General features: G+C 40.3%; 1 protein-coding gene across 19 annotated transcripts in view; it reads left to right on the top strand.

Moving 5' to 3' along the window:
* LOC126478296 (RNA binding protein fox-1 homolog 3-like) overlaps positions 1-22683 on the top strand; it is a 468968-nt gene that overhangs the window by 419824 nt on the left and 26461 nt on the right. For 12 of the 19 annotated variants that reach the window (XR_007587440.1, XM_050103698.1, XM_050103694.1 and 9 more), the window contains one exon: positions 1947-2013. Coding sequence is in view for 15 of the 19 variants with exons in the window: in XM_050103698.1 (XP_049959655.1) it covers positions 1947-2013 (67 nt within the window). In the remaining 4 variants the exon portion in view is untranslated. The remainder of the gene's footprint in view (positions 1-1946; positions 2014-22683) is intronic. The other 7 variants (XR_007587441.1, XR_007587438.1, XR_007587439.1 and 4 more) reach the window with 1 other exon arrangement.

Genomic DNA, 22683 nt, shown 5'->3' with positions numbered 1-22683 from the left:
TGTAGAAGGGGGGTAAGTTCTTTTGAGTACTCTGTGTAGAATCGAATTGGTATCCAATCAGGTCCAGTGGACTTTCCTCTGTTGACTGATTTCAATTGATTTTCTATTCCTTGGACACTTATTTTGATGTCAGCCATTTTTTCATTTGTGCAAGGATTTAGAGAAGGAACTGCAGTGCAGTCTTCAGCTGTGAAACAGCTATGGAAAAAAGTGTTTAGTATTTCAGCTTTAAGCGTATCATCCTCTGTTTCAATGCCATCATCATCATCATCATCATCATCATCATCCCAGAGTGTCTGGATATGCTGTTTCGAGCCACTTACTGATTTAACGTATGAGCAAAACTTCCTAGGATTTTCTGTCAAGTCGGTACATAGAATTTTACTTTTGAATTCACTGAACACTTCACACATAGCCCTCCTTACGCTAACTTTGACATCATTTAGCTTCTGTTTGTCTGAGAGGCTTTGGCTGCGTTTAAACTTGGAGTGAAGCTCTCTTTGCTTTCGTAGTAGTTTCCTAACTTTGTTGTTGAACCACAGTGGGTTTTTCCCATTCCTCACAGTTTTACTCGGCACGTACCTGTCTAAAACGCATTTTACGATTGCCTTGAACTTTTTCCATAAGCACTCAACTTGTCAGTGTCGGAACAGAAATTTTTGTTTTGATCTGTTTGGTAGTCTGAAATCTGCCTTCTATTACTCTTGCTAAACAGATAAATCTCCCCCCCTTTTTTTATATTCCTATTTACTTCCATATTCAGGGATGCTGCAATGGCCTTATGATCACTGATTCCCTGTTCTGTGCTTACAGAGTTAAAAATTCGGGGTCTGTCTGTTATCAGTAGGTCCAAGATGTTATCTCCACGAGTCGGGTCCCTGTTTAATTGCTCGAGGTAATTTTCGGATAGTGCACTCAGTATAATGTCACTCGATGCTCTGTCCCTACCACCCGTCCTAAACATCTGAGTGTCCCAGTCTATATCTGGTAAATTGAAATCTCCACCTAAGACTATAGCATGCTGAGGAAATTTATGTGAAATGTATTTCAGATTTTCTCTCAGTTGTTCCTCCACTAATGCTGCTGAGTCGGGGGTCGGTAAAAGGAGCCAATTATTAACCTAGCTCGGTTGCTGAGTGTGACCTCCACCCACAATAATTCACAGGAACTATCCACTTCTGCTTCACTACAGGATAAAATACTATTAACAGCGACAAACACGCCACCACCGGTTGCATTTACATTGGGTTTATTCTTGTGATGAACTGGGTATAATTACCATGTTTGGTTACTCTAAATATTGGAAGCCTCTAGTTCTTCTATCCTCAGTACCCCTCCTCTCACCATCTCCTTCCTCCTTCCATCCCCCAGTCCCCTGCCCAAGAATGTTCTGCTACAAATATTAACATGGAACTCTGTTGCCTTAATGCATTTAGATCAGATCAAATCAGTTCTGGCTGTTACATAACAGCAGACACTGATATCAAATGTTAATTTTAAAGTCTTACTTTCTTTTGAAAAAAATGCAATTTTATAACAAAACTACTAAAAATTATGTTAATTGTATTTAAAAAAGCTGAAGTCTTCCTAAACATCAGCAAAAAGTGCTGTAAAACCTTCTCTGGAATTGACTTATTGTATCTTTATTTGCACATTCATTTAAATTGTTCTCTGTTTGTAGTTTACTTTGTTATAATGTACAGTTTTCATATTGTAATGTGTGAAATTGAAAAAAGAAATTCAGAAAGCTATATACAGTTCATTGACAATTAAGCATGCTACTGTAATGTAATATTGTTTGATATGCTGCAATAAATTTTTTAGTTGCTTGCTAAACCAAAATGTTACTTTTGGCTATTATATGTTGACAAAATACATACGTGCACTTTAAATGAATGTCCACAGTGGATGACATTCCTCTAATACTGACATTGGTTTTTTCACAGTAGTGTCTACTATGATCCCTTCTTAGCGGCACATGCTGCAACGGCAGATCCAAATTACAGATTGCAGGTAAGCAATGTACTTGAGTAACATAATTACTTTGTTTTTGGAATAGAGTGTAGGTTTTATATCTGCACTGAAGTTGATACAGTTATGATGGTAAAAAGACAACTTTGCATATGATAAGATATGATTAAACATTTATTTCAGTATTGGGCTGTTTTCCTTGTATAACATAAAGTATTTAACAGGACTGTTCTACTTTTGCTTTAGATTTATGTTTTGAAACAGTCTTAAAGAGGAAAAGGTACTTGAATTTTATGGATTTTAATTTGGATCTTCGCCTGTTTTGATTAACTGTTGTTTGTGATGCACAAAAATGATCTCCAACTTGGGGTTTTAGAAGATACAAATGTTATTCTTTTAGCTGGTAATAATATTATAAGAACAGAATCAATGCGAGTTGCTTTACCAAAACAGCAACTAACATAACTTGAAAACATCAACATATGGTTCAAAGGAAATGAGTTACCATTGCAGTTTGACAAGACTAAGTAAATACAGTTCAGTGCACCTCGTGTAACTTCACAAGCTACAAAAATAGGTTTTTAAAACAGTTGAATACAGGAAGCAGATGCTACCGGTAGATGACAGCTTTAATAGATGTTTTGAATAATAAATAAACTAGTTTTTCTACCTATTTACATTCAATAATATTACGGAATCACTTTTTAGGGAAATTCAACGACATATAGGTGCAGCAATTTTAAAAATACAGAAACATACGGAAATAATTGTACCTGACAACAGTTCAAGAACACCCTACAGCAAATTTGTCGACTTTGCAGTGTGTGGAGGAAAATCCTAAAGTTTTAATTATTACTGGGAGAAAATTAGTCAATTTCTGTTGGCTTCATGTACATATGTTCCCAGTTGTCGTGTACATTGAAATAATAGCGCTATTACTGGACCGAAGACAAAATTACACAGCCCATTGAAAAAGTGGATATGTACTGTGCCATTATATTTAGGATTCTGTAGCACTGTGCTTATGACAGTATGGAGCAAGGTTGTACCAGAACTGCATACTTGTACATATAAATAAACAAAGAACTAATTACGCAACTTTATTTTTTTGGTGTAATAATTGAAGAATTATTATTTAATGTCCTTTGTTATTATTATGAATTTAATTCTACAGTCAAAGACCAAAAGCAGTTGACATTAGTACATGAAGTAGTCAGACGCACGGGTCAATAAACACACACATCATTGAATAGATTACATCACTAACTTTTGTCAGTTTACAGCAGGGCTTCACAACATACGTCCTCGCGGAGCAAGCTGTGAGCAGCAAGGCGCGAGCACGGAGCAGCGCGAGCATGCTACCCCCACTACCGGACCAGAGCGGAGAGTGTGGAGAGTCACATGAGGCACACAACAGCTGCCGCTAGTCAATGTAAAACCTGCAGGGATATCACTCACGAATTATTACTGCGACAAATGAAACAAATAAAGGAGAACGTACACGTCCCACATAATTTTATTAGCTTAGTGTATGCCTCTACATTCCTATTAATTTGTGAACTGTTACACAATAAAAGGTGTCACTGAAGCGTGGTATTCTCGGTTATCTAGTACTTTTTGCCCTTTACAATTGCGTCTATGTTCAGAGTAATTGTTCTTGTGCATTGTAGGCGCAGCGTGCAGTTTAAATTTCGATCAGACAATGCGTTTCTCAGGCGCGTCTTGTTACATTTCATTGCAGAGAACAGTTGTTCACAAACATACGTGGAACCCAACATTGATATTATTGTAGCCGCCAGTTTGTGCGAACGAGGAAATCTATCCTGATGGAAGTGTCTGTAGAATTCCAAAATGTTTTTCTTGTTCTGAAAGTTGTCTCTGTATTCTCTGTCACACTGCAGGTCAATAATTTCTAGTTGCAGCTCAGGACGAATCTCTTCAATATTCGCTGAATATGGAGAGGAGAACAGATAAAAATCACTGTCTAGTGCTGTCAGATCTTGAAAGCGTTGATCAAATTCTTCCTTAAGGGCAACTAAACTATGTGAATAACATTCACAGTCTTTGTGAACATCTTGCATGGATGATAGTTTAGGAAAATTAGCTAGATTTCCTGTTTCCAGCTGACTCACCCAAAGTGTCAATTTCATTTTAAAAGCTCGTATAAGATCTATGAAGTGAGTAATTAGCAGATCTTTACCTTGTAGGGAAATGTTTAAAGCATTCAGATGGCTAGTTAAATCTGCTAAGAATGCGAGATCACATTTCCATGAAGGCTCTTTCAATTCAAGAACACACATGAACCATGGACCTTGCCGTTGGTGAGAGGGCTTGCGTGCCTCAGCGATACAGATAGCCGTACCGTAGGTGCAACCACAACGGAGTGGTATCTGTTGAGAGGCCAGACAAATGTGTGGTTCCTGAAGAGGGGCAGCAGCCTTTTCAGTAGTTGCAGGGGCAACAGTTTGGATGATTGACTGATCTGGCCTTGTAACAATAACCAAAACGGCCTTGCTGTGCTGGTACTGTGAACGGCTGAAAGCAAGGGGAAACTACAGCCGTAATTTTTCCTGAGGGCATGCAGCTTTACTGTATGATTCAATGATGATGGCGTCCTCTTTGGTAAAATATTCCGGAGGTAAAATAGTGCCCCATTCGGATCTCCGGGTGGGGACTACTCAAGAGGATGTCGTTAGCAGGAGAAAGAAAACTGGCGTTCTACGGATCGGAGCGTGGAATGTCAGATCCTTTAATTGGGCAGGTAGGTTAGAAAATTTAAAAAGGGAAATGGATAGGTTGAAGTTGGATATAGTGGGAATTAGTGAAGTTCGGTGGCAGGAGGAACAAGACTTATGGTCAGGTGACTACAGGGTTATAAACACAAAATCAAATAGGGGTAATGCAGGAGTAGGTTTAATAATGAATAGGCAAATAGGAATGCGGGTAAGCTACTACAAACAACATAGTGAACGCATTATTGTGGCCAAGATAGATACGAAGCCCACACCTACTACAGTAGTACAAGTTTATATGCCAACTAGCTCTGCAGATGACGAAGAAATTGAAGAAATGTATGATGAAATAAAAGAAATTATTCAGATTGTGAAGGGAGACGAAAATTTAATAGTCATGGGTGACTGGAATTCGAGTGTAGGAAAAGGGAGAGAAGGAAACATAGTAGGTGAATATGGATTGGGGCTAAGAAATGAAAGAGGAAGCTGCCTGGTAGAATTTTGCACAGAGCACAACATAATCATAGCTAACACTTGGTTTAAGAATCATGAATGAAGGTTGTATATATGGAAGAACCCTGGAGATACTAAAAGGTATCAGATAGATTATATAATGGTAAGACAGAGATTTAGGAACCAGGTTTTAAATTGTAAGACATTTCCAGGGGCAGGTGTGGACTGTGACCACAATCTATTGGTTATGACCTGTAGATTAAAACTGAAGAAACTGCAAAAAGGTGGGAATTTAAGGAGATGGGACCTGGATAAATTGAAAGAACCAGAGGTTGTACAGAGTGTCAGGGAACACCTGACAGGAATGGGGGAAAGAAATAAAGTAGAAGAAGAATGGGTAGCTTTGAGGGATGAAGTAGCGAAGGCAGCAGAGGATCAAGTAGGTAAAAAGACGAGGGCTAGTAGAAATCCTTGGGCAACAGAAGAAATATTGAATTTAATTGATGAAAGGAGAAAATATAAAAATGCAGTAAATGAAGCAGGTAAAAAGGAATACAAACGTCTCAAAAATGAGATCGACAGGAAGTGCAAAATGGCTAAGCAGGCATGGCTAGAGGACAAATTTAAGGATGTAGAGGCCTATCTCACTAGGGGTAAGATAGATACTGCCTACAGGAAAATTAGAGAGACCTTTGGAGAAAGGAGAATGACTTGTATGAATATCAAGAGATCAGATGGAAACCCAGTTCTAAGCAAAGAAGGGAAAGCAGAAAGGCGGAAGGAGTATATAGAGGGTCTATACAAGGGCGATGTACTTGAGGACAATATTATGGAAATGGAAGAGAATGTAGATGAAGATGAAATGGGAGATATGATACTGCGTGAAGAGTTTGACAGAGCACTGAAAGACCTGAGTCGAAACAAGGCCCCCGGAGTAGGCAACATTCCACTGGAACTACTGACGGTCTTGGGAGAGCCAGTCCTGACAAAACTCTACCATCTGGTGAGCAAGATGTATGAAACAGGTGAAATACCCTCAGACTTCAGGAAGAATATAATAATTCCAATCCCAAAGAAAGCAGGTGTTGACAGATGTGAAAATTACCGAACTATCAGTTTAATAAGTCACAGCTGCAAAATACTAACACGAATTATTTACAGACGAATGGAAAAACTAGTAGAAGCCGACCTCGGGGAAGATCAGTTTGGATTCTGTAGAAACACTGGAACACGTGAGGCAATACTCACTTTACAACTAATCTTAGAAGAAAGATTAAGGAAAGGCAAACCTACGTTTCTAGCATTTGTAGACTTAGAGAAAGCTTTTGACAATGTTGACTGGAATACTCTCTTTCAAATTCTGAAGGTGGCAGGGGTAAAATACAGGGAGCGAAAGGCTATTTACAATTTGTACAGAAACCAGATGGCAGTTATAAGAGTCAAGGGGCATGAAAGGGAAGCAGTGGTTGGGAAAGGAGTGAGACAGGGTTGTAGCTTCTCCACGATGTTATTCAATCTGTATATTGAGTAAGCAGTAAAGGAAACAAAAGAAAAATTTGGAGTAGGTATTAAAATTTATGGAGAAGAAATAAAAACTTTGAGGTTCGCCGATGACATTGTAATTCTGTCAGAGACAGCAAAGGACTGGGAAGAGCAGTTGAATGGAATGGACAGTGTCTTGAAAGGAGGATATAAGATGAACATCAACAAAAGCAAAACAAGGATAATGGAATGTAATCTAATTAAGTCGGGTGATGCTGAGGGAATTAGATTAGGAAAGAGACACTTAAAATAGTAAAGGAGTTTTGTATTTGGGGAGCAAAATAACTGATGATGGTCGAAGTAGAGAGGATATAAAATGTAGACTGGCAATGGCAAGGAAAGCGTTTCTGAAGAAGAGAAATTTGTTAACATCCAGTATTGATTTAAGTGTCAGGAAGTCATTTCTGAAAGTATTCGTATGGAGTGTAGCCATGTATGGAAGTGAAACATGGACGATAACTAGTTTGGACAAGAAGAGAATAGAAGCTTTCGAAATGTGGTGCTACAGAAGAATGCTGAAGATTAGATGGGTAGATCACATAACTAATGAGGAAGTATTGAATAGGATTGGAGAGAAGAGAAGTTTGTGGCACAACTTGACCAGAAGAAGGGATCGGTTGGTATGACATGTTCTGAGGCATCAAGGGATCACCAATTTAGTATTGGAGGGCAGCGTGGAGGGTAAAAATCGTAGAGGGAGACCAAGAGATGAATACACTAAGCAGATTCAGAAGGATGTAGGTTGCAGTAGGTACTGGGAGATGAAAAAGCTTGCACAGGATAGAGTAGCATGGAGAGCTGCATCAAACCAGTCTCAGGACTGAAGACCACAACAACAACAACAACATGTTACTTATTTCCATGAACATATTTATCTCATCTAATAGGCAAAAAAATCGATTTAATAATTCGCCACGACTAAGCCAGCAGACCTCGCTGTAATAAGGCAGGCTTTCTACATCCTCAAGAAAGCTTTTAAATTGCCTGTGTTGTAGCCCATGCTTCCTTATATAATTGGTTGTACGAACAACAACACTCATCACAACCGAGCGAGGTGGCGCAGTGGTTAGCACACTGGACTCGCATTCGGGAGGACGACAGTTCAATCCCGTCTCCGGCCATTCTGATTTAGGTTTTCAGTGATTTCCCTAATTTGTTTCAGGCAAATGCCAGGATGGTTCCTTTGAAAGGGCATGGCCGATTTCCTTCCCAATCCTTCCCTAACCCGAGCTTGCACTCCGTCTCTAATGACCTCGTTGTCGACGGGACGTTAAACACTAACCACCACTCGTCACATTTTTTTAGAGTGATACTCTTTGCACATAAGTTTTCCTGGTGGATCACACAGTGAACGCCCCTTGTTCCATTCGCCACGGTCAGTTTTTGCATTTTCTCCTTTAACAGCGCAACGAAACCTGATTTTTTTTCCCCGTCATCGCTGGCGCACCGTCTATAGACACTGAAACTAAAGAATTCCACGACAATCCTATATTTTCAACACTTTCTTCAACACTACTTAAAATATCACCTCCGTTTGTAGTGTTCTTCATGGCTACTACATCGAGGAGCTCCTCCCTCACCTGAAGATCTCTATTAACACCTCTAATAAATATGCCAAGCTGCACTGTTCCAGTGATATCAACACTTTCGTCCAGAGCTAGCTAGAGAATACGCCATGAAATCTTCACAGATATTTGCAAGCTGGCTCTGGACGTCATCTGCCGTGTCCTGTATGCGGCGCATAATGGTCATGTTAGATAATGGCACAATCCGAAACTGTTCAACTTGAAATGGACACAAATGTTCCACTTTAACTACCATTCATTCTTTTATTAAATCGCTATCAGTGAAGGGGCGCAGGGATTTTGCTAAAAGCAAAGCAATTTTGTAACTCACTCTGAGAGCTGCCTCAGTTGATTTTTCTTCGTCGTCCAGATCTTTTTCGGATAGCTTTGTTTTAAGTTTAATAACTTCCTGTGCACGATCTGGTCCATCACATTATCCACTTCCGTAGTCTTTCGCGTGGTATGACGTATAATGTCGCTGCAATTTAAATTTCCTGAAAGAATTCAGTGTTTTGTGACATACTAAACATTTTGCATCACCCTCTTTTTCTGTAAACAGATACAATTCCTCCCAATGGGGGTTGAACTTTGAAAGCATGGTTGGGCTTACACAACGGCGATTTGACATGATTCTTAACCAGCGAAGCGAGTGTTAGAGCTGTTCGTAGTACTTTAAACGTTACACAGTTGGCGCGAATTCAATAGGCATGCTGCGGACCTATTCAAACGTGCGCGCACATTTCCCCTACCTCCCTACTCCTCCCCCTTGCACCTGCTCGCGAGCACGCGCCTGAGCAGACGCGAGTACTCACGCTCAAAACCGGCCAGTTGTTAAGCCCTGGTTTACAGCATCCCAACATGAATCAAAACTTAGAGAATGACTTCTTAAAAGAAATGTTCATTTGTTTCTGTACATCACATAAAAAACCAATGTCACAATTATACGGGATGTTTTTTTTATTTTATTTATTATTATTATTATTATTATTATTATTATTATTATTATTATTATTTTTCTTTCACCCCTCCACAGCCTAAAAGCTCTCTGGATTGAACAATGAGAGAATCATACTTTTTTACAGACACTGTGGTCTAATGCACACTGTACCATGCAGCCACAGTTATAGACTTACAATATGCATGGTTTCCTGCTAGATGGTGGTACTATTCCTCATACATCGTGCCCTAGCGCCCTGTCCTGCCATAGTAATTTGTAATGTTGTGTCCGATTCACTCTTGTTGCTGACTCGTCTTGTGGCGGATGTGATACAGCATTGTATACAGTGGTACGCTTTTCAAATTGAGAGCTTGCTGACATGACGTGTACTTGTGGAATGGCAAATGGCAATGGGCAACAGGTGGCAAGATTGTATCCAGAGATCTATCCCTGCCAGCAACCACAGCATTCAATGTTTGCAACTGTGTTTCACCATCTGTCTGAGACAGGGTTGTTTCAGGAAGCAGGAAATCTTGAAGGACGTACTCAAAATGTCTGGACAGCAGACTTGGTGGTAATTGTGATTAACACTGTGAAAGGCAACTGTCATATCAGTACCAGGCAGTTGACCTCCCAGTACAGTGTAAGCCAAACGACCATGTGGAACATTGTCTGTGACGATTGTTACTACCCTTATCACTTACAGCATGTGCAGGATTTGTTAGCAACACATTTTCCTTATCAGGAGCAGTTTTGTCACTGGTTTCTTCACCAGGCAACTGTGATTCCAAGGTTCGTGTCATCCATCCTATTCACAGATGAAGCCAACTTTATGCAGAATTGTATCTCCATCTTTGATAACAGTCATCTGTGGGGTATAATACAGAACCCCCATGGTATGGCAACAGCAAATTATTGGGTCGGTGCAGCCAGAATGTGTGGGCCGGGATAATTGGTGACCATTTTTTGGGTCCATTCTTCCTTCCAAGCCACCCAATAAGGCGGAACTATCAGCATTTCTTGCGGGTGACTTTGTCTCCCCTGGTGAAAGAAGTGCCGCTGATTCAAAGTGTTATGTGGCTGCTACATGATTGTGCTTCAGCCCACTTAGCCATTACCGTCCGGATGCATCTCAATTGTGTCTTCCCTGGTTGATCGATCAGATGAGGGCGTCGAGTTGCATGGCCTGCTCGTTCATTGGCTCTCAACCCTTGCAATTTCTGGTTATGGGGCCATCTTAAAAGTAGCGTGTGTGCAGAGCTCTTTCCAGATGTAGAGATACTGGAGCAGCATAGTCAAGCTGCCTTTGACACTGTTCAGATGCAACCTGGTTGATGTGAATGTCTGAGACAGAACATGCTATGGTATATATGTGCATGCATTGAGGCACACAGAAACAGTTTTCAATGCATACTGTTTCTGTGGCTGTGTGGTACAGTGTATGTTAGACTGAAATCTCTGTAACAATGTATGACTGAATAAATGGTCTCTGGTGTGGAAACCATGCATTGCCAGACGTAAGTTCATTAGATATTTTTTGTTCCATATACTCTCATTGAAAAATACCTAGAGTTTGTACGCAGTTGAAAAAGATCGCCCTGTATATCATCCAAGCAGGTGTTTCCTGTTGCGAAGTTGCCGCAGTTACTGTCCCATTTTGAAGATGGGCATCATCCCTCGGCATGTCTCATCATATAGAAACAAAATAATAGTCCCAAACAATATCTGTGATCTTACCTATGATACACTGCTTTGTACTTCTTACATGTGTCATTCATCGTAAGAAGACTCCTCTGGAGTGATATATTTCACCACATAGTCTCCCACTTACAATAGCCCTACAGCAAATGCGAAAAAAGGTTGAATAGAGGGGAAAAAACATCTAGTCACAAACTTTTGTACAGTGGTGGGATGGAGTGTCATGAACAATGCACTAAAAATCCCAACCAGTGGGAAGAGCATTTCAAGATTAACTTTTTATGTATTTCTTGAATAACACCAAAACTGCAGCTTCTAGCAAAAATGTTTTCCAGTACAGAGTTATATGAGTAGACAAAATAACTTCACTGAGCTCGTGTTTATTACTGGAGTGATTTTAAGTTTCTTAAATGAGTACTTACTTGCAGTTGTTAAGTGAGCTACATGTGAAACAATTAAACAGCTGGAGCTGTTGGCTATCTACCACACTGAAGAGCCTGTCCCAAGTGTAACATGCTGTCGGTATGCATTCAACATTGTTGTTTTCACTGTCTCCAGTACCATTGGCTGGAATACTTTTTACGGCAAGAGTGGTAATAAATGCATTGCCTCAGCCTCAGGTGTCCCACAATCAAAAGAGAATCAGAGGCTTATATTTTCTTACTCTGTAATAGAAGTAAGTCTCCTAGGCCTTACAGACCCTCAGGTATTTCAGCGTAAGTCAAGCTGTTCACCGTAGCGGATTACTGTTGTACATTTCTACATGATCAATCCCTTTCCAACAGACATATTCATACCCCCCTTGGAATATGGACTGTGGATATGTGTGATGTGGCTCCACTCAGTGCAGTCACTCAACAAGTTTGAACAGTTCCTGAATGGAAGAGAGTTGTGCAACCTACCAGTAACGCAATTAATTGTGAGAGAAATCCTGTAATTTTGTGGTCCTTCACGAATTCACAGTTGAGTGAGTACAGCACAATTACATGGCTTTATAATAAACTGCCAACTATAAACAACATAAAGGTGCCACATCTACTAATGTAATACCTTTCACACCCACACTACAAATTGCACTGACAGCTTGAGACTTAGAAATTAAACACTTCCCAGCCATTGTTTATAGGAACATATTTTATACAAAAGCTCTTGTAAAAACTGCAAAAAGTACTGACTTAGATTAAAAATAGCTCCATTATATAAACATGAGCTTGGTGAAGTTATTTTGTTTACTTACATAAGAGAACTTGATAGAAAATACTGGGAAGGTACGATCTATCTATAAACTGAAAAGTGAATATCACTCATGCGGGGGAAGTTGCCTTTCCTGGAAGAGCGCTATAGCTGCCTTAGGGGTGGCTTTGAATAACTTCCCCTTCAGCAGTGTAGAACACTGTGCAGAGACTTAACATAGATTTTGTTGGCATGCTTTCTTTGCATTGATATTAATAGTAAGTCATATTTGTACTCCAAGTAGTGTTAATGCACTTTATTTTCCACAAACACCCCTTGGGCATATCTTCTCACTACATCCCCAACAATTCATAAGGTGTGCTACAGAGGATCAGTATAATTTTGTGAAAGACAATGTAGGTAGTTCTTCCAAAGTAGTGGAATAGGGAGAGTTACGATCACTTGATCGCTCTTCAGTTTGTGAAGAGGGAATTGCACGAGTAAATTCAGATACTTACGTTCCCTTACATTTCTATTCCCCCACCAACCTCATCCCCTCCACTCTTATACTCTGGGAAAACCAGTTATCCCTAATATGGCTCTACTACGTTTAATACTTGTTCCTAACCCACTTCATTTAACAATAAACATTAATGTTGTACCATTAAAACATTGTTTTTAATAATCTGACAATAGAAAATCCAGGATGGGATAATGACAGTATTATGAAAAGGATAGATTGCTGCTATAATTGAGATGTTTAGTTGCAGATAGGCGCAACAAAAAGACTTGATAAACTAGTAAGCTTTCGGCCTGAAGGCCTTCTTCTGGAGTAGACACAACACAACACAACACGCACGCACACATGCGTGCTTGTTTATAAGTCTTTTTCTTCTGCTTGTCTGTGACTCAGCATCTCCACCATATGGTGAGGAGCAATCTATCCTTTTCATAATACTGTCATTTTAATAAAATGTGATTTTCCATGTCCAGCAATGTGGAAACAAGTTGTCACTTTGGGTAACATTTTTGCTAGAAGCTGCAGTTTTCAAGTTGTTCATGAAAAACATAAAAAAGTGACCCTTAAAGGTCCCACTGCCCCCCCGCCCCCCCTACACACACACACACACACACACACACACACACACACACACACACACACACACGCGCACGCGCGCGCACCAGTCACTATTTTTAGTATGTTGTTCATAACTCTCCATCCCTTGACTGCACAAAAATTTGTGACTCCGTGATATTTTCCGCTAATTTTTGTTCTCTGACTGGACTACAAGAATGATATGTCTTACATCTTGTGTAAAGTTATATAGACCTCTTTGGACATATATCTATTTAACTGCTGACACGTTTTATGAAGCTAATAACAATAATCTTATTGGGGAAAATAAGTGGGCCTTCTGTTTGAATGTTTCATTTTTTTATCTTGACCGTGAACACACAAGTTAAAACACTATTATAACTGAAAGTATGTGCCATCCCATTTGCACATGAAACCTTCAGGTTGTAACAAATATTACTGGTTCAGTATAACTGTAATAATGTGTAATGAGCTTGTGCATTTGCATCAAACACTGCTTTTTCATTACAATATTTGAACCTTAATGGCATTGGCGTATAGTTAGAATAATGTGTTTCCATGTATCTTGTATATCATTTCATCCCATAATGCTTTTAGTTTTGTCTTAATACTACTCATGTTGAGAAAAAACAGAACACCTTAAATGACTAGGGATAGTATGTTTGTATTCACAGAACATGTACATTAGTGTGTTCTGCAGAAATGGTTAGCATTTCAGTCACCTCACTTCATTATTTGTCCTGTTGTTTAGTAGGCACAGTGTCCACCATGGGCTGTGATAACTTATTTCATGTGTGATTGCATTGATGCGTATACAGCGCGAATGGCATGTTGTGGTATAGTTGCATTCAAGTGGTTTCATGTTCATCTGTGGTTGTTGGTGTTGGGTCACAGCACAGCACCCGTCGTTTCACCTTATCCTACACATTTTTGATTGGCGACAAGTCTGGTGATCAGGTGGGCCAGACCAAAAAGTCTGACATCCTGTGACAACAAGAAGGTACATCTGGTTGTGCATTGTGTTACTGAAAAATGGCTCCTGGGTAGTCACAGGATGTCACTGATGTAGGTCACACTGATCGCAGTGCTGTGGAAATGCAGGAACTGTGGTTTGTGGTTGTACTTAATAGCGCCCCACACCATAAGTCCTTGAGATGGTACTGTATGACGTGAGCAGATGCAGTCACTATGATGCCGCTCCACAGTTTGCGGCGATCCAAAATGCATCTATCTGTTTCAGACAGACACAACGTGGATTCATCCAGAAACACTGTTTGATGCCATTCGTGTCCCCAGTGATGATGTTGTTCCATACGCCATTGCCATCTAGCATGTTTCTGCACATTCATCAAAGGCAGGCAGAGAAGTGGACACAGAGTATGTAACCCATGCCCTAATAAATGGCAATGGACTATAACCCCTGATAGTGTATGATATGTTAACTGTCCCACTACAGCCGAGGAGGACACAGATCTGCACTGCAATGCCATTTGGATGAGGTGTTAATTTTCTTAGAGGGTGGTCTGTGTGGTGTAACCTGACACATCTTTTCTTGTTCTATGGCGTTCCATGAACCATTCTGCACACACCCGTTGCACTGCTAAAACACTCTCTCCCACACAAGCAGCAATTTCCCAGATGCATGCATCACATATTCTAATGCCAATGATACGTACTCTACCAAACACACTGATTTGATGGTATGGTTCGCACATACGTCTGGAAGGCATCCTGCACGTCTGCTCAAGTCACACTGATCCGTTACCTTTGGTTTATATCAACAATGAGAGCTGCAGTCACATTTTACCGGTATGTGGTGTTTTGCCATGATATCAGTGTTCACCTTCAACCCGCAGTCTGTCATGATTGATTGAAAAGGTATCATTTCTGGAAATGTACTAATATACAAGTTGTATGAATATGAACGTACTACCTCTAGTCATTAAAATAATTTTTTTATTTTATTTTTATTTTTTTCTGAACTTGAGTGTAATATAGGCAAAATTACGTTTGGAGTGTTCGGACACTAAAATTCTTAAGACTTCCATAGTGCAGTACCTTTACCTCTTCGAACTGTTATTTCTGCCTCACAAATTCACTGTTTCTATCTTCAATATTTCCCTGTTTGATTACATTTCTCACCCATTTACAACTTAGGCAAGCTTTATTCAGTACAAAATTGGAGTAAATCTAAAAATATTAAATATTTCACATCTGTTGAAATTGCATTTCACACGTAATTCCGTAGACACTTTTCTTTTGCTATCATTCCTCCTCTACTCCCCAGAGTTGGTATGCCTGTGTATATTAAATCCTTCTCCTATCTCAACGTAGGTGTAGGCCCTCCTTCCTTCATACACATAACCTATTTCTAAAATGCGTATATATTTGGGCACACCATTCTTTTTGAAAACAATACTTCCTTCTCAACACTTTTACTTCTGAATTGCATATAGAAAATTTAAACCAACTGGTTACAGGGTTTTTCTTCTCACCTGCATTTTCTAAGTACCCATCTGAACCTATTCCCTTTTAGCTAACAATGCTTGCCATTAATTTGCTCTTTACAGAATTACAGTAGCTTCCCATACAGTGTATTTATGCAGTTATGAAGGCATATTATAACTCTTACTTTTGATGTGGATGTACTGTGTCATAAATAAAGTTGTTGGTCAACTACCTTGGCTATTTGTGCCCTCGTCAGTGTGACATTGCTAACATAAACAAAATCTATGCTGGTGCTTAATATAACAAAGTTCCTGCCATCGCTAACACATTACACTATCAAATGAAAAATCCAGGAATAGATATGGCTGCTTCATGTACAGGGGATGAAGGTGGGGACTGGAATTTCATCACAGGTGGAGCATAATCTGGGCTCTATCCAAAAATGGTATTCAAACTGTAGTGGGGAAAAAAAAGAATGGTCTCACAATGAGGTCTTATGTATACAGTTAACACAGAGATCTGTTGCCCAAAAGAGGGAAGTAAGAAAGAAAAATATCAGGTTTGTTGATACCAAGAAAGGAAGGAAGATAGCCCCGAACACAGATACCATTCCCACTCCCCACCCTCAGATCCCTTTCTTGAGGAATGAGGTTCTCCATGATCGCTACTTGATGGACTGGAGGATAAGGATGATTATCAGTCCTACACACCAGCTTCACAGGCCCTGAGAAATGATGTCATTGATTATACATGAAGCATTGGAAAATGCTCCTAGAATGTATATTTATCAGAAACAAAAAAATTAAAGAACTAAATCAAGAATATGATATACATACACACATACATACATAAGATGCTTAAATGTCTATTACATCTTAAGAAACATTGGGTGATAGTCTAAAAGAGAAAGTCTTCAGATACAAACAAAGTGAAACCGTTTGCCATTTATATATCCAGAGAACATCAGTGAAAGTTAGTGATCTGAATGACCATTTTATACAGGGTGTTAGAAAAAGGTATGGCCAAACTTTCAGGAAACATTCCTCACACACAAATAAAGAAAATATGTTATGTGGACATGTGTCCGGAAACGCTTAATTTCCATGTTAGAGCTCATTTTAGTTTCGTCAGTATGGAGCACGTTATCATGATTTTATATGGGATACTCTACCTGTGCTGTTAGAACATGTGCCTTTACAAGTACGACACAACATGTGGTTCATGCACGATGGAGCTCCTGCACATTTCAGTCGAAGTGTTCGTACGCTTCCAGCAACAGATTCGGTGACCGATGGATTGGTAGAGGCGGACCAATTCCATGGCCTCCACGCTCTCCTGACCTCAACCCTCTTGACTTTCATTTATGGGGGCATTTGAAAGCTCTTGTCTACGCAACCCCTGTACTAAATGTACTGTAGAGACTCTTCGTGCTCGTATTGTGGACAGCTGTGATACAATACGCCATTCTCCAGGGCTGCATCAGGGATTCCATATGACGGAGGGTGGATGCATGTATCCTCGCTGACGGAGGAAATTTTGAACATTTCCTGTAACAAAGTGTTTGAAGTCATGCTGGTACGTTCTGTTGCTGTGTGTTTCCATTCCATGATTAATGTGATTTGAAGAGAAGTAATAAAATGAGCTCTAACATGGAAAGTAAGTGTTTCCGGACACATGTCCAAATAACATATTTTCTTTCTTTATGTGTGAGGAATGTTTCCTGAAAGTTTGGCCGTACCTTTTTGTAACACCCTGTATACCATGGAAGATCATGTACCCTGCCAGCACAAGAATCATCACACCATTATAACATGAATTAAAGTGATTGTATCTTGTGACAAAAGTAGCATGTTCCCATGACTGATAAAGATTCCAGTGTTAAAACTAAAGGAGCTGCAAATTGTGATCAAGTATTATCCCCAACGGTAACCATTTATACATCTTAAAACGCCGGCTGCACCTTAAAGGGGCTTGAAACGTGACACAATGGAGTATTACAGGAATGTTGTATGGTAAGGGAAAGTGACAATAATCGAATATACATTGAAGTGCCAAAGAAACTGGTATAGGTGGATATATTCAATTACAAACAGGCAGAATATGCTGCGGTTGGCAAAGCATATATAAGACCTCAAGTGTCTGGTGCAGTTGTTAGATTGGTTACTGCTGCTACAGTGGCAAGTTATCAAGATTTAAGTGAGTTTGAACATGGTGTTAGAGTCGACACATGAGTGATGCGACACATTATCTCCGAGGTAGCGATGAAATGGGGATTTTCCCTTACGACCAATTCAAAAGTTTACCGTGAATACCAGGAATCCGGTAAAACATCAGATCTCTGACATTGCTGCGGCCGGATAAAGATCCTGCAATGACTGAAGAGAATTGTTAATGCGACACAAGTGCACCATCCCGCAAATTGCTGCAGATTTCAGTGCTGGCCATCAATGAGTGTCAGCATGCGAACCATACAATGAACTATCATCGATATGGGCTTTTGGAACTGAAGGCCCACTCGTGACTGCTCGACACAAAGCTTTATGCCTCACCTTGGCCAGTCAACACCAACACTGTACTATTGATGAGTGGAAAAATGTTACCTAGTTGGATGAGTCTCGTTTCAAATTGTATCTAGTGGATGTACGTGTACGGGTATGGAGACAACCTCATGAATCCATGGATTCACAAGCGTACCCTGAATATCTGGAATCCAGTAAAAGTCAAATCTTCAACATCACTGTGGCCAGAAAAAGATACTGCAAGAATGGGACCAACGACGACTGAAGAGAATCATTCAGTGTGACAGAAGTGCAACCCTTCGGCAGATTTCAATGCTGGGCCATCAGCAAGTATCGGCGTGTGAACTATCATCGATATGGGCTTTTGGATCCTTGATGACTGCACGACACACAGCTTTATGCCCCGCCTGGGCTTATCAACACAGACATTGTACTGTTGCCTGGTCAGACAACTATTATTTGAAATTTTATGGAGCAGATAGATGTGTACAGGTATGGAGACAATCACATGAATCCAAGGACCCTGCATGTCAGCTGGGGACTGTTCAAGCTGGTGGAGGCTCTGTAATGGCGTGGAGCATGTGCAGTTGGAGTGATATGGGATCCCTGATACATCTAGATATGATTCTGATAGGTGACATGTACGTAAGCATCCTGTCTGATCATCTGCATCCATTCATGTCTATTGTGAATTCCAATGGTCTTGCGCAATTCCAGCAAGACAATGCAACACCCCACACGTCCAGAATTGCTACAGAGCGGCTCCAGGAACACTCTTCTGAGTTTAAACACTTCTGCTGGCCTTCAAACTCTCCAGACATGAACATTATTGAGCATATCTGGGGTGCCTGGCAATGTGCTGTTGAGAAGAGAGAGTTGAATTTAAACTGTAAGTCAGCGGGCTCCCATGGTCACTGCCACTGAAGGTAAAATCTTCTAGAATGTCAGGTAATATCATTTTGAGTTTGTTTCTTCTACTTGTCTGACATTTCAACCCCTCTGCCCAGATCCTCTTCAGGATGTTGTGTTGTTTGTGATTAGCTGAACAGTGTTGAAGACCAATGTTGTGTTCACTTAGAAACAGTAGTTGTCCTGTGCTTGTGCTGAAGAACTGGGATTATTGTCTAAAATTCCTCTGGCTACCATTGGTGGGCCATCATTATTGGATAAAAGCAAAACAGGCTATGCAAGAGAGCAGAATGTTCGTCAAAATAATATTAATGTGCTGCAGAGAAGGCTTTCTGGATGATGATTATATTCCCTCATGCTCTGCGGGTATGTATTATCTTCCTTCATGGTCAGAAGCCACAAAGCTGGGAGCCTACGCTGCCTTCTCTGTTAAAGTTACGCTCTATCACTTTTTGTGCTTCTGTTCTATAAATGTTCATTTCCTTGGCCTGTACATGTAGGTTTTTAAAATCAATGTCTTGGGCTCAGTTCTCCCACTGACCACTACTACAGATGTCACACTTCATTTTAACCATGTGTTGTGTTTGTATTCCTAAATAAGTTGCTCTACACTCCTTCCTGTTTCACCTGTGTACATTCTGCCACAGCTACACATGATTTCATAGACTTCTGCAATGTGGATGTAACCATAAGCGTCCATTTTGCATCGGAAAAAGTCCAATATTTAGGTCTGATTGAAAAATCTGTTCTTTATATCATTTCCCCATTGAATTCTGCGGATGAGGTTGATAACTCAGCAAGTGAATGAAAATATAAGAGTGTGAAAACACGGATACTCATCTTCTGTATTAGCATAATTAAAATTTTGATCAATAGGCTGGTCCACAGTCAAATCATTATAGATGTTCTCTGTCTTTGTTTTCTTTAATAAAGAAAAATCAAACTCCAGCTGATACAGCAACTGATATGAAGGCACAGGAAGACATTTTGTTGAAAACTGCTTTCTTCTGGGCTGGATGGTGGTGTGAAGTGGTATCTGAACATGTGTTTGTGTCAGTAGGCTTTCTATACACTCTACGTCCTAGAATGTTGTCAGATCTTCGAAATAACAACACATCTAGAAATGGGAGAGCAATGTTACCCTCTAACTCCAAGGTGAAGTAGATTTTGGGGTGAATCTTGTTTAACAAATTGTGGAATTGTGAAGCTGTTTGTTGCTGTGTGGCCAAATAACAAATGCGTCTCCCACATAGTGCAGCCAACAAGAAGGCTCTAGAGGCACTATACTAAATACCTGTTGCTTGAAATGTTCTGTGAGAATATCTGCTTCTAATGGTGACAAATGTGAATCCATAGCAACACCATCAGACTGTTCATAAAATCTTTATATTTAAAATAGCTTAATTGTAGACATAACTTGATCAGATTGCACACATCTGGAGCAACTTTCTCAGCTATAAAACTTTCTCGGTGAGACAGCTGTAAGGGTGTAAGATTCTTGGTAATATACCTGTTTGTTCTGGAGTCTAAAAAGTTTCTTTCACTTTGCGAACAATTCTGTTCCTCTGGTCATTTTTTAACTTGCGTTACAAAGGATCAACCAATAGTTCTTCCCACTTCTTGCAGTATTCCACAGCATCCACAACTACTGTAGCAGTTCCCGTATCCACTTTGGTCACCACGATGCTTTTGTTTCTCTTGAAGTCTACAAGAGCCTTTCTTTCCTGCACTGTGGTGTTGCTTCTGGGCAGTTTCATTTCTGTCAAAATATTGATTGATAAGAAGACATCAAGGAGGAAAACGTTGTGGCCTAAAAGCAAGAACTGTTTAAAAAAATTGTTATTATAGTTTTCTACTAAATTTGAATGATCTTTTGCATGCAGATTTTTCACGTACAGAATAATTAAACTTACTTTCAGTTCTTCAGTTACCTCATTGTTATCTCAAAGTTTGCAAAAGTACAATCTGAAAGATTATCTTGTGAATCTGAACATTGTTCTAAAACCTTCAACTGTCACTAACATTTGTAATTTGTTGTTGGTCAACATCCTGTTTGCAGACTGTTAATTTGCCACCTCCGTAATTAACTAGCTGAGTAACCAGAGTTGCCCGAGTGTTAGTCCACCTCCTCCTTTCCCCTCTGTCCTTATGCTCCTCCTCCTCCTCACTCTGTCCATCACCTCCTTCCCCCCTGTGAGTCCAACTCCTCTTTCCCCCTCTGCTAGAGCATTAAAAAAAATGACGACTTGACTCCATTTGGCATGACCCGCTGAAGTGTCATAACATCAGTGCCGTCTATGACCTCGTGAATGGCTGTTTTCAGGTAGCAGTTGTTTTTGGGTTATTGCTGTACTCTTTGTCTTTAATGTAGCCCCACAAAAAGCAGCCGCATGTGTTCAGATCTGGAGGATATGGTGGCCAATTGAGGCCCATGCCAGAGGCCTTCGGGTTCTCATGAGACAGAATGTAGCCTGCAAAGTACTCCTCCAAGACATCACTGTCCTGCTTCAATGACGTCGAGCTCTGTCTTGCATGAACCACATCATATCGACATCAGGGGTCACTTTGGATAATGGAGATGAAATCATCTTCCAAAACCTTCAAGTAAGATCCCGTAGTCACCGTGCCATCAAGGAATATTACACTGATTCTTCCATGCCTGTACACTGCACACCTCACAGTCACTCGTTGTGGGTGAAGAGACTTCTCGATCGTGAAATGCAGATTCTCAGTCCAGATTCTCACTCCCCCAAATGCGCCAGTTTTGCTTATTGATGAACCCATCCAAATGAAAGTGGGCTTTCTACATCTACATCCATACTCACCAAGCCACGGTGTGTGGCGGAGGGTACCTTGAGTACCTCTATCGGTTCTCCCTTCTATTCCAGTCTCGTATTGTTCTTGGAAAGAAAGATTGTCGGTATGCCTCTGTGTGGGCTCTAATATCTCTGATTTTATCCTCATTGTCTCTTCGCGAGATATACGTAGGAGGGAGCAATATACTGCTTAACTCCTCTGAGAAAGCATGTTCTCGAAACTTCAACAAAAGCCCGTACCGAGCTACTGAGCGTCTCTCCTGCAGAGTCTACCACTGGAGTTTATCTATCATCTCCGTAATGCTTTCGCGATTACTAAATGATACTGTAACGAAGCTCGCTGCTCTCCGTTGGATCTTCTCTATCTCTTCCATCAACCCTATCTTGTACGGATCCCACACTGGCGAGCAGTATTCAAGCAGTGGGTGAACAAGTGTACTGTAACCTACTTCCTTTGTTTCGGATTGCATTTCCTTAGGATTCTTCCAGTGAATCTCAGTCTGGCATCTGCTTTACTGACGATCAACTTTATATGATCATTCCATTTTAAATCACTCCTAATGCCCACTCCCAGATAATTTATGGAATTAACTGCTTCCAGTTGCTGACCTGCTATTTTGTAGCTAAATGATAAGGGATCTTTCTTTCCATGTATTCGCAGCGCATTACACTTGTCTACATTGAGATTCAATTGCCATTCCCTGCACCATGCGTCAATTCGCTGCAGAACCTCCTGCATTTCAGTACAATTTTCCATTGTTACAACCTCTCGATATACCACAGCATCATCTGCAAAAAGCCTCAGTGAACTTCCAATATTATCC

The sequence above is a fragment of the Schistocerca serialis genome, chromosome 1 (genome assembly GCF_023864345.2).
Source record: "Schistocerca serialis cubense isolate TAMUIC-IGC-003099 chromosome 1, iqSchSeri2.2, whole genome shotgun sequence".
NCBI lineage: Eukaryota > Metazoa > Arthropoda > Insecta > Orthoptera > Acrididae > Schistocerca > Schistocerca serialis.
The sequence above is the reverse complement of the archived record's forward strand: the minus strand, read 5'-3'. Positions and strand labels throughout refer to the sequence as shown.